We start from the raw sequence: 13,318 nt of genomic DNA, 5'->3' as shown, positions 1-13,318 counted from the left end.
CACCCAAAGTGCTTGGATGAAAATATGAAGGTGCTATATGCAAATGTTGGCACGGCAGCTGAAACATTTGGTTAAACAGACTGAGATGAAATGGTGTTTGAGTTTCCATTCTGACAAAGGCGAGCTTACATGGTGGATAATGTGTGTGTGTGCGTGCGTGCGTGTTATGTAATCTGGCTGAGAAGACGCGTTCATTTGGTCTCAGAGATAGATTTGATATTTTGGGTGCTGGTGTGGACACACGGCACACCTGCTGCCTCTCCTGCTAAACACAGGCTCTGTCACAAACAGCAAACACCAGCATGTGTGAACACACAGTTCAGAGACGCAAATCAACAAATCTGAGCATTTCGGTGTGTGTGTGTGTGTGTGTGTGCACGCACGTGTGGGAGACGAGCAACAGAAGCATATGGCTTGTAGCTATTTTGATCTCTAACTGCAAAGTCTACATGTGGGTATGAATTTTGTCATTCACGGCAACATTTTCAACCACAGACACACACACACGCACACACACAGTAATTATTAAGTGCTAGCAGCAGTGTTCCAGGTGTAATTATAGAAAGTTTTGCCCCCTCATTCCGACTGGTAAATGTCTGCTGGATGTCCACAGGAGGTTTTTCCACTTGTCCAACTAACTTTAATGAGTTTTCCTCTTCCTGAAACAAAGTGACGGTGCACGATTGGCTCTCTAACTGATGGTCTTAGACCTCGGAGAGTTAATGTTTCAACCACACAAGGTCTGCTGGTGTGTCAGAGCTACAGGTCATCGTGAGACCTTTGTTTTTGTTTTTCTTTTGTTTTTCCTCAGATGCTTTATGAGCTGTGAGAAATTACCTGAGGTGTAGGTGCGCAGTTCCCACTGATCTCAGTGCAGGTGTTTAAGATATAATGAATGTGATGTAATGAACAGCTCCTCCAGGTCTGACGCAGTTAGTTACTGGGAACAGTCAGTCATTAAGCATTAATGTGGAAATTTGTAGGCTTTGCTGGCTGCAGGCTTCACGCTCATCAAAACTTGCAAATACCTGACAATGTTTAATGAAAGCTGCAAAGTGTTTGTTTTGCAGACTTCTGACTGTTCTGTCTGTGCCTCTTCTAGCCATCATGTATGTGATGGGAGCCCTTGGACCCGCAGCTGGCTACCTGCTTGGAGGCGTCCTTATCGGTTTTTATGTTGACCCCAAGACTGTTGTCAACATAGACCAGAATGATCCTCGGTTTGTTGGAAACTGGTAAATATGAAGCTCGTTTCCTCGTGCCAGCTGTCCTGTGATATGATCATGTATTTTCTCAGTTATCTTTATAAAACTTTGATTTTTCTTTTCCTTTCAGGTGGAGTGGTTTTCTCTTGTGTGCCATAGCTATGCTTCTGGTCATCTTTCCCATGTTTGCCTTCCCTAAAAAGCTGCCGCCACGCCACAAAAAGAAGAGGAAGAAGAAGAAGATTGGCTCACCGGGTGATGTGTCCAGTGATGATGACGTGATGAAGGAAAAGTCCAATAGCAAAGGCCAAAATGTTTCCTCCTCCATGGGCTTTGGAAAGGATATTAAAGGTGAGGAACAGATAACATTATTTTCACTAAGCATTTCTTATAGATGGATCTCTAGGTACCTTACACAAAGAACTCATGAGCTACTGATGTCCAAACAGCCTTTAATTCAATCAATGACTAGGATTAGTCATTTTATCCTGTAGTGCAAGGTTCACTGAACTCTCCTTTAAAGATGTTATCGATTAGTGATGGAAGAGCGTGTCTACATAGATGCCTAATGAAGCAGTAAACCTTGGAAGTGTTAGTGGACTTTAGGTTCTATTAACTTTAGTAAATAAACAGTAAACATGTCTAAAGGTCACACACAGGACAGTATGGCTGCACAGTGAACTTAATTTTAATCATAGTCACAATTTTGGCTTCCTGCAATTAAATGAGCTCCATTTTAAAATACATGCTCTGCTAATGAAAACACAAAGCAAAAGCAAATTAAGCACTCCTTAAATTAGGACCGACCAGGTGCCTGCATGTGCTGATCGCAGCTGTTCCCTGCACTGTGCTGCTTGAAGCTTCCTACACTAGCCTGGTTGAGTAATACTATGTTAAAAGACAGACTTATAAGAAAATTCAAATGTTTGGCACAGGTACAAACATAAGTTGGCACAAATTTAAAAGGAATGTAGCAAAAGTGAAAGCGGTGCTCCTTTTTTGGTCATTAAAATCAGTGTTGAATCAAATAATCATAATTATCATCGTCGTGCAGTCCATCAGTTGATTTTGCCACCAAAGATTACTCGCACTTAAGGATGAACTGATTCGACTTCAGTGATCAAACTTCTGTTACTTTGCTGTGAATGTGAATGTAATATCAAAGCAATGCATTTTTGTGGTCAAAGGTCAAGGTTGCTGTAGCTTATGTGTTCCATTCTTGTGGTTGTTGATGTTTCATGTGCACCTGGATTATTTTCATTATATCTGACATAAACGTTTTCTTGTACTCAGGATGAACTGGGAGGGACTGGATTGTGGTTTTTGCACCACCCTAAAAAATGAAAAATGTGCTGGTAAAAATGTGATTTTTTTTTTTTTCTAAAAGACCTGCCCAATGAATTCCTTCTTCACAACAAATCACATATCGGTCTAGACTCTAGACAGACATGATTGCAAACTGCAACTGGACCGGTTTTTGGAGGCTTCCAGCTACAAAGTGGTGATTCTAGTTTATGTCATCTCTGAGCCAGATGCCCCAGGAATCTCCCGGCTTTCCCTGGAAGAGCCTCTAGTTGAGTTCTGCTCTAGTGTTTCCCAGTTACCTCTTGTGCAATTTTTGCTCTCAGTCAGACAGCTCTCTCACTCTCTCTTTCTCTCTCTCTTTTAAATGAGCTCTCAAGAGAGTTCAGTCACATTTCCACACACAGGACTAGACAGACTGAGCTGCAGAGGAGTGCACGTTCGCATATGTGAAAATCACAGCTGTAAATTTGAACACGCATTTAAGGTTTCTGCACGCTTATAAATGAATCCCCGTGTGTACGTCGGAGCATTCGGAACAGGATTTCGTCTCAGAGAGACGCACACGTGCTGGAATGATGATGAATGCGTTATAGCTTCATCAGCCCACAGCTAGCTCTCCGGCTGTTTTATTTGTCTCAGCACAATGTTTTGGGCTGTTGTGCAAACTGTGGCCAATTTCGCAGACTCGGGAGGTTCAGTGTTTGGATCTGGAATGTATTTCAGTACTGTGGATGTCCTTCAATTGAGGTGTGCTTGTTTGTCCATAGCCCGAATTCAGCACTTTCTGCGAATGATATGCTGCAGTGAAGTAGCTATCTTTTTTCTTTTTTTTTTGTTGTGCCTTTCACATCATAAGCAAACCCTGAAAAATGCTAACACTGATTTTTTTACACATCACAGGGACAAACTTTTTGATTATGGAAAATTCCAGGCCTTGGTCTACTGCTGCGTGAATTCCCCATGGAAATGTTGTCATTATGGATAAACAACTGCTGACACATACTGTGTATTACAGCCATGTTTCAATATGTGATTTATTACCTTGGCACGCTGTGAAATACACACACAGGTATTTCAGCTGGCATTTATTCCTCTCACAGGATAAAACGGTTTCCAAAATTCACTTCTTAGCTCCAAACGTCAGCATCCGTCTGAAGAATAGAGTCATTTAATGTCAAAATATGCGTTTTACATTTACACCCTGTCAAAACAGTTTTAAGTACTGTAGCATGCAATGACTTAAAGCTAAAATGATATAGGGGTCGGTGCATTGTATTACTAACTGCGGTAAATTGCCTTTCTTTATCTTTAACCAACACGAAATGTGACACGCGACTATTAACGACGCTTAACGTGTTGGTGTGTTTCAACCTTGTTGGTTGGCTTGATCAGATAGATGAAACAATTTGATGGTGTCGTCAAATAACTTCTAATAGAAAAGCAAATGTGGCAACTCTTGTGAGCCAGTGGTCTGTCTGATTGAGGGAGCAGCTGCTGTAGATGCCAGCAGGACTTCACCATCTGTCCCCCTGCAGACAGCGTTACAGCACGCCTCCCAGGAATGAAATAATTAGCGTCACTTTCCTTTTCCTACCTTTTGATCTGGGATAATGCTGACAGATGCTGCTAATATTTCCCCACCTACAACAAGATCAGTTGCATTAGTACTGAGACTGCTATTCTCATATCTAGGCACTGTGTCATCTAGTCACACTGGCCGGCTTCCTAATAACCTCCTTTAATAAAAGGCGATAATAATCAACATCACTTTCTTTCTGCCCTTTCTTTTGTTCCTGCTTTGCTTTGTGGTATTTGCTTTTGAAGCATGTGAGTCAGAAGAAGCCCTCGTGAGAGCCGCATGGCTGTAAAACCTTTATGTTTAAAATCCCTGGACACACACACACACACACACTAGCAGGGAGAGACTGGAGATGCCAGTTGCGCAGAGGGTAGGCGAGCCACCTCCAGCTAAAAGGTTTTCCAAGTCTCGCTTTTGTGCCCAGATGTGACTGATCAGACCACACGCACACTCATACTGAGAGAAAAAGACTGTAGAGATGGAAGAAAGACTGAGCAGCAAGATTTTCATGATTAAAATATAAGGCTGTCATTATAATCTAATGATTTTTTTATTCACTTGAATAAAAAAGCTTTACTGACATATTTGTGACCTGACTTCTTAAAGTTGGTTGGACATTTTCTGACTCTTTGTGTTTCCTCTGAATAGTAAAAAAAAAAAAAAAAGTAAAGGCCATATCTTTTCATCTCCCAAATTTATTTTTCTTTCTATTCACTTTGTCTCTTGTTATAAGTGTTATAATCAAAGGAAACCCTACAGACTCTTAAAGGATGATTTGCTCCAGCTCAAGGTGACTTTGGAGCTATAGATTCTGCAGCACGTTCTGGGCGGTCTACGGCACATCAAACATCCAAACTACATGGATAGTAGTTATAGAGAAGCAGTAGCTTGAATCTGAGGTCCCTGTGGATTGGAGAGATCCTCATTCTGTCAAACTGCTCCTGAAATCGTATACCTTAGCTGTGCTAAGATGGAGAAGTCCATATGCGCCAGTGACCTTGTACCTCTTGCAAGCACAGTCAAGGAAAGCTTATCTTACACAAGGTTTAGACACATAAAATATACAGAAGACCGAAATAATGTCCTGAATATGTCCTGAAAACAGGGAAACCAGGGAGCCATCCCTAGCCGAGACTGCATATTTCCATCTCCTCTGATCTGACATCTTTTTATAAGATATAAGCAGGGATTAAAATCTGAATTTTAGGGTTCAAATCTGGAACAGAATTACTTAAAAATCTTGCATAAAATTTGGTTTTGTGAGGTTGTGGTCAGCTGACCTTTGCTGCTCTTTGTGTGTTTAGTCAGCTAAATTCAATAAGATACATATCGATGTTTCACAACTTATATCACTGATTTTTTCCAACCCCTTAATACCATGAAAGTATTATAAAAGGTAGCAAGTGAATCTAATCAACATCATTTGAAATACAAATTAATGTCTGCTACCTTTGATGTAAGCTAATATTTACCACAAACACCACGTCTGCTCCGTAGCAGTCCAACATGAAGTCCTGACTGTAAACTTCACCACAACACTGTAAAAAAAAAGAAAGAAAGAAAGAAATTCATTCAAAAAAAAAAAAAAAAAAAACTAACCAGTTTAGCCTGCATTAAACTGCTTAGTAGTGGCCTACTGTATTTTTACGCAAAGTTTGAGTGAGACAAAATGAGTGTACTTCAATTCTACATTCAACTTTCATTTTAAATGATCTCCAACTTAACCCACCCCAAACAAAAAATTGTTGTTGTTGATAATATTCGCTTCTCTTCTGTAGCTCTGACCGCAACTTTACATTTGCACCATGAACAGTTTACAGGAGTGAGAAGAAAACAGAATGTGTTCCGGGCATAGCAGTGAGTGGGATGTCTTTATTTTCTCATTAATGAAAAGGATTTCTCTGTCATCATAAATTATGAACTCATTTGACAGTATTATGCTGGCAGTATGGTAACCCGCCTATCAGATTTAATAGATCATTAATTAAAGGTGCTGGATTGTCGTTCCAGATCATTCCTGCTCACATTAATGTCTGTATATAAGATATATGCAGAGATGCATTTTTGACATAACTGCGTAATTGCAGTGGGATAAAAAACATTTTTTAAAAACATTTCCTGGGACTATTAAAGGCTAGTAGCAGGGAGTTGATTAGTGATTCAAATGGAAGTCTCACATTTGTTTTGTCTTGACAGCAACCATCTGCCCTGCTTGTTTATGTATGAGTAACTGAATCCTTACTTGCTCCAAACATTTTTTTTTTTTATTGTCACCAGATATTTATCTTTGAATCAATAAAAGCACTTCGGTCCACTTTTCTTTGCTGCTCTTTTTCAGCCAGTATGACCAATGTACTGGACTCCATAGGAAGGACAAGGAGCTTAGTTCTGCCCGGTAACAGTAACACACTTTTACAGTTAGACCACATGACTACTGAGTGACAGAATGAAGGGGGAGTGTTTTCATCATGGGGACCAAATCATATGGACACTGCCCTCAAGCAGACATAAAAGAGCATGTATACCCTTGTCATGATAAACCAAGGATGACAGTATTCAGGCTGTAAATGCAGAGATTGGTTGGTTGGTTTTGCGCACGCGGCACAGAGGCACATGATCCACATGTTTGCACTGTATGGCAAACATGCCGATGGTTTCGTTTAACCCCTGAAGCTCAAAACGATATCTAGGCACAACTGAATAATAAAGGGAGATAATTAAGAGGGCAGCATGAATGGTTAAATTGTGCTCATTTATAAAAAGAAAGTGTTTTCCACAGAAATCACGGAACATCTGCATGTTTGTTTACTGTCTTTTTCTTCTGCAGTCGTGCGTGAAACAAGAATAATTACCCAGACTAATGAGACGAGGCTGAGTGCATCTTTGTATTTAACAATATTTGAGTGAGTTTCATAGACGTTTAAGTGTTGTTTACTCTGACATTACCTAAGGCTGATACTACTTAGGGCTCGTTTTGGCTTTTCTCAATTACAACTCTTCTTGCAACGATTCTTCCGATTGTTCCAGCGAATGTAGAGTGTGTGCGGAAGAGAGTGAGAGCCAAATTAAGAAATTGATTGCACGTTAATTACAGCGTGACGGTAACGAGCTGCTCTGTCTTGTCTTGTGTCGCTCCTCAGACCTTCCCAAGGCAGCACTGAGGATCCTCAGCAACATGACCTTCCTGTTCGTCAGCCTGTCCTACACAGCAGAGTGTGCCATTGTCACCGCCTTCATCACCTTCATTCCCAAGTTTATTGAGTCACAGTTTGGTATCCCTGCCTCCAATGCTAGCATATACACAGGTGAGTGTGACTTTCTTTACTCGTAGGTATGAATATGTTACTACTAGCTGCCAGTGAAAGAGCTGTGGCAGATTGGTTCACTTTATTAATGATACTTAGGTCGGTTTTGTTTTCTACAATCAGAAAATAGCCGTCGATTCAGTCTGTACTGACTTAAGCTCACATTTGTTCTCACCTCTCCACGTGCACACATCGCTATGACTCTGAGTCCTGCTGGATTTCATTCAGTGATAATCTTCCATTACATCTCATGACTGTAACACACAAGTCTCTGCAGGCGACATTCATCGTAGCTTGGTCTCGCTGGTATGCACAACCACACATACACACACAGGACCCTCCACCCTGCCTACGATTTGTGCACCGCATACGTAGGGTTCACAAAGAACCGGTCTAATCCTTCAGTCGCGTCTGAGCCAGCGGTATTAATGCACAACTAATCTGGTATCAGGATTACTACGCTAAGGACTGATTAAAAACTTAATTATGTCTTTGAAGTCATGAAGGTGTGGGTATTTGTGTGTGTGTCTGTGTGTGTGTCCAAGAATACTGCTGGCTAACATATGGTCATTTTTAGACTCTCACATATACACACAATACCGTCGCCTCTTCTCGTCTGCCTGTTGCCAGGATACAAGGGGTAAGGGCAAACGGGTGGTGCAGTTGCCATGACTACTCAAATGATGCCAAGCTGCCAGGATGTGATGATGGTTGGAGGCGATGAGGAGAGGTGCCTCCCATTGATGGGAGCATAGTGCTTCCTCAAATAGTCAGCTGGACTGACCGAATACATTTCAGATATGATGCAAAGGAAGTGCTGGTTATAACTTAGTAGGTGTAGGTTTGGTATTTATATGCCAGATATCCAAATCTCTTTGCTAATAGCTCTTCTGGAATCACCTTGCTTGTGCAAAAATACCCCTTCTTAAGCTGCATTATCTTTGGCATTTTTCATAGATTCAAGTAAAGAAATGGAAGCAAATTATATGTCTCTATAACAGGCTGCTACTAACAAACTGCCTAAAGGTACAATTTAAAATTGTTTTTTTGTTAAGTTTGCTTCAGTGATTCATAGGTCAGTGTTAAGTGGCTTAACAAACACAAAACTTTGAAAGACCTCCAGAAAGCCTGGAGAACTATTGTGGCTGTAAAATACAAAATAATCTCATCTTTCAGGAACCTTTGAATGGTTTTTCTCTAGCACAAACAGTAATGGAGTTGTGCTTATTTGAAGAGCACTTGTAAAATGTGCACGCTGCAAGGCTGATGGTTAAAAAAGAAGAAAAAATCAAAAAGATCACTTTAAAAAAAATCCAAGAAAGTCTGGCTGCTGGGAAGCAAGAAAGAAATGAGGGGTGACTCAAGACTTTTGCACAGTACTGCATATAAATAAACATGACTCAGCTTAGTGCAACTAAAGTGAGCTAGCACTGCATTTAATGAATAGCAATATAGTCTCACAGACATCAAATAGAAATAACTTGAAATCACATTAATTACCACCTTGTTGGATCAGCATCATGCCTGGTTACAGAGCTGCCACAGCTACATGTTCATTAGATGTTGCTGCAGAGATAGAGCTGTAACATCACACGCTTTGCTTTCTGTTTGTAACTCTGACTATTTGTCGCTTTAGTTTCCCTCTTTGTGTTCCTTATAGTTCTTCTTAGGTTCTTAAAGCACCTCTTGCATATAGTGACACACACATAACCTCTCATGTTAATAGCTGTTAATGCGGAAAGAATATGTGTAAAGAGCCTTTTCCCCCACATGTTTAATGTCTCACAAAGTGCATGGTTTAAGCATAGAAACATGCACTTATAGGATAATTTTAAACACCTGTATCCTGCCTAGTTCTCACTGAGCGTGCTCAAGGATACTTTGTCTTTTGTCCTCTCTTCTGTTTTTTCCTCTTGAGCTCTGCTTTTAACACACACACACACAAATACCATGGATACGGGGAGAAGCCCCATGACATTTTTGTGTACTCTTATCATTTCTCTGCTAATCCTCTGTCTTTGACGGCCCTCCGCCCCCGCTGACTGACCCGGTCTTGTTCATTACCCGGCTGTGAGCATGTGTGGCCGGGCTCGAGGGCTGCCATGTGCACCCACCCTGATCCTCGACCCCAGCACGAGGACACTTGCCGCTCGGCCTGTTTTGCTACAGGCCAGGGTTGCCTCTCTTCTCGCTGTCAGTCTGACTGGCTGTGGTGGACTGAGAGCACGTGCTGCAGCCTGAAATGACTCGCAGCTAACCCACAGCGTGCCCTTGTCACATTGATGGAGCAAACCTATTCTGGTTTCTTGCTTTTGATAAAGTAATTTATTCTTGATTAAACGGGCGGGGTGACCTTGAGCAACCATTTCTGACAAAACTCACAAACATATCTCTGTCATATAAACGCATAACAAGCTCGCTTGGCATTCGTGTCGGTGTGCCTGATTAGAAAGCTGTGCCTCAGATGTTTACACCAATTCATTCAGTGTTATCATTTTTCCATGGCACGCTTGCAACACCTCTCCGTCTCACCAATGTCTTTCTCAGGTGTGATCATCGTACCCAGTGCCGGGGTGGGCATCGTGCTGGGGGGCTACATCATCAAGAAGTTGAAGCTCGGCGCAAGAGAGTCGGCCAAGCTGGCCATGATCTGCAGCGGGGTGTCTCTTCTGTGCTTTTCCACTCTCTTCATAGTGGGCTGCGAGAGCATTAATCTAGGAGGCATCAACATACCCTACACCACTGGGTAAGGACAGATAAACAGAAGTTATTGGAAAGGAATTGTAAACCTAACATTGCTTTTCATTCAAAATAATATCTAAACATCATTTAAGAGGTTTCATTAGTTGTAAAATAGACACACTAGACAGTTTTTTCCCAGTCTGATCTAAGTCTTGATTTTTTGCTTTGCAAGCGTGACTCTAAAAACAAAATTAATCATTTAAAATGAGCCATTGCAAAGCCAGAATCCTCAGACTAGACTGTGTATAAGATGTATCTGAGAAAGGGTGTGGGCTGTCAGCGCTCCCATCTTCCTCATGTGTTGTGGTGTGGTGTTGGGAGTGTGAATGATTAATTAGCAACACTGGCATCTGCTGAAGTGACTCGCTTTGCCACCTCTATTTCTGAAGCTGCTGCTGCTCGACAGCACATCAGCAGCCTGCTGCTGAGTTAACAAACAGTCATGCGACGTGTCAGCCCCGGGGGCAGAAATATGGAGTGGTCTGCTGGCACACTCAGCTATGAGCCCGCTCGCACAGACGCACGGAGGTACCATCCACACGGCGACCTTGGATGATGCAAAAGACCCTGCAAACTGATTACAAACATTGCAAATCTACTGTAATAATTTCCCCCTCTCCTCCCACTGTTTGCTGCTAGCATTCTCAGATATTACGTGTGCAAGCATACAGGGATAAATAATACAAATGCAGTGAACATGACAAGTATTCACAGCGCTTCACTTGTTGCACATTTTGTTACATTTTGGAATAAAGCTGTAAATCTATTAGGTTCAAGTTTGGGCTCTGGCTGGAACACTCAAGGAAATTTTCAGAGTGGTCCCAAAGCTTGAAGCACACTGAATGATGTCTCTCTACATTTGTATTCATCTTTCCCTAAACCCTGACTAGCCTCCCAGTTCTTGCTGCTGACAAAACAGCATGTTGCTGCCACCACCATGCTTCACTGTAGTGATGGTATTGGGTGATATCATTTAACATCCTAGGACCTGGCGTCCACATATGTGGACATCACATTTTGGGTTATTTAGACCAAAATACAAACTTTTGCTCTACAAGGGCCTGATATCCACTTACGAGGACATTGTACTGCCATTGTTCTGTCGAAATTCAAAATGAATGTCCTCATATGTGGATCTCATTTTTCTCAGAAACAAAAATCAGGTAAAAAAAAAAAAAAATCAGGTAATTCTTTGTTTTTACACTCATCAGGTCCCAATAAGCCCAAATAGCAAAGAGAAATTAAAAATGCGTGCCATGAAAGAGTTCGGGTCTTAGGAGGTTAATGATAAGGTGATGAACAGAACCTGGTTTCCTCCAGTAGCAACAATCGGCATTCAGGCCAAAAGGTTCAATCTTTGTTTCATTAGACCAGAGGATTTAGTTTCTCATGGTCTGAGAGTCCTTCAAGTGCCTTTTGGAAAACCCAGAGTAGGTTTTCCACCCTGTTGTTCCAGGATAATATCGAAAACCTGCAGGACACTGGCCCTTGAGGCCTGTAGTTTCCCATCTCTGTTCTAGAAGGTTCCCCTCTCACCACAGAACAACACAGGAGCTCTTTAAGAAAAATTAATGGAACAACTGAAGTGTTGTGAATACACCAAACATTTTATTAGCCAAGAAAACTTACATTAATTAGGCTCAACCGAAAAACCATCCAAGAGTGGACGCACTTGGGTTGACCTCCTAATTGACAGCAAGCTAATGGCTCTGTCACACAAGTTAACTAAGAACAGATTGTATGTAATTGCCAACTTTACCCCATTCAATTGCAGACTGATATCAGATTGACGCTGTCTTATGGCAACATTTATGACAGGGTTAGGGTTAGGATAAGTTTGAAGACATCACTTTCAGTTTAAAACAAAAAAGTAATATCGCAATACTCATCATATTGCAAAATGTTAAAATTGCAATAATATTGTACCTTAAGTAAATTATTGTGATAATATCGTATAATATCTGGTGATTCCCACCTCTAGTTTGTATCCATGCGTATCCCACTAAATACACTTAACAGTGCTTAACCTATGTGAAATTTGCTTTTCTCATAACTAAGTTAATTAAGGTGATTATTTACTACACTGCCAGTAAGCCACTGTGCTTTAAAGTCCTGGAGCTGACTCATTGATAACTGTAGTTTTTGTCTGAGCCCATGTTTGTAGAGGGGTCAACAAGACTGTGTGAGCCAGCGGGCCTCCTCATTATGAGCAGCGGTGGTCTCTAGTCACGGGTAGCACCCACACGGGAAATATTTAACCCAAGCTGCCCTTTGTGTCTGTACTCTTACACTAGTCTAGATGCGGCTCTCCCCCTGCTGACAGACTGAGGACTATCTGACAAAAAAAGGACAGAGCCAGGAGGCATGTCGAGTTATGTAATGTTCTTAAATGTCTGCTAAAGTGTAATGTGATAATGTGTTGGGCTGGCTTTCTTAATTGAAAGCTACAGCATCTTCCCACAAGACCTTTGTTCCTGATAAACCTCCCGACATCACAGGTTTGTTTGTTGTCCTTTTTTTTTTTTTTTTTTCCTGGTCATTGTCTGCCAGCGTCAAAGCCGATTAAACCACTCACTCTCGTCGCTCTGTGCTTGGGTTTTTCATGTAGTGCTGCCTGGGCACAGTGATGCAAAATTTGCAGGGTTCATTAAAGGCTGGGGTTTAGTCTAGAAAAGGACATGTGCAATCAGTGCTGCAAGACTGCAACTCCATGAGGGTTAAATTCCTTTTCTTTAAAAAAAATGTATGCAAACACACTCATACACACACAGAGTCTGGAATGTGACACTGTTATGTCAGGGCGAGCCCAAATGTGTCGTTCCAGTGACAGCTAATAAATATGAGCCTGGACTTTCTGGACCTGTGAAAAATGATGGTCCAGTGATTTAAGAGTAAAAGAAAATGTTCAGATTTTTTTTTTCCCCCTGTTTGGCAGAATTTATGTAATGAAAAAAATTACTGGCAACGAAAGTAACCTACCATTACACGGCATGTCGAAAATAATCAGAGAGAGAGGCCCCACCAGTGTTGGCTGTGTGTGCTTGCGAGCGTCACTCCTGACCGCTGTGTTGTTAGGGCCTGTCCCCATCTGTTCCGCTGGGCTCAGAGTGAAGCTTCCCAGAGAAAACCCAGGGCTCGCTTCACTGCTCCCGGCTTAGATGAAGCCAAAGTCCTGTCTGGCT

General features: G+C 41.6%; 1 protein-coding gene across 1 annotated transcript in view; it reads left to right on the top strand.

The window, feature by feature from the left end:
• LOC134634506 (solute carrier organic anion transporter family member 5A1) overlaps window positions 1-13,318 on the top strand; it is a 36,191-nt gene that overhangs the window by 16,958 nt on the left and 5,915 nt on the right. The window contains exons 3-6 of the mRNA XM_063483748.1: window positions 1,103-1,235; window positions 1,336-1,556; window positions 7,230-7,394; window positions 9,942-10,140. Coding sequence (XP_063339818.1) covers window positions 1,103-1,235; window positions 1,336-1,556; window positions 7,230-7,394; window positions 9,942-10,140 — 718 coding nt within the window. The remainder of the gene's footprint in view (window positions 1-1,102; window positions 1,236-1,335; window positions 1,557-7,229; window positions 7,395-9,941; window positions 10,141-13,318) is intronic.

The sequence above is a fragment of the Pelmatolapia mariae genome, linkage group LG9, assembly GCF_036321145.2.
Source record: "Pelmatolapia mariae isolate MD_Pm_ZW linkage group LG9, Pm_UMD_F_2, whole genome shotgun sequence".
NCBI classification, from domain to species: domain Eukaryota; kingdom Metazoa; phylum Chordata; class Actinopteri; order Cichliformes; family Cichlidae; genus Pelmatolapia; species Pelmatolapia mariae.
This window is presented reverse-complemented; position numbering and strand designations above follow the sequence as displayed.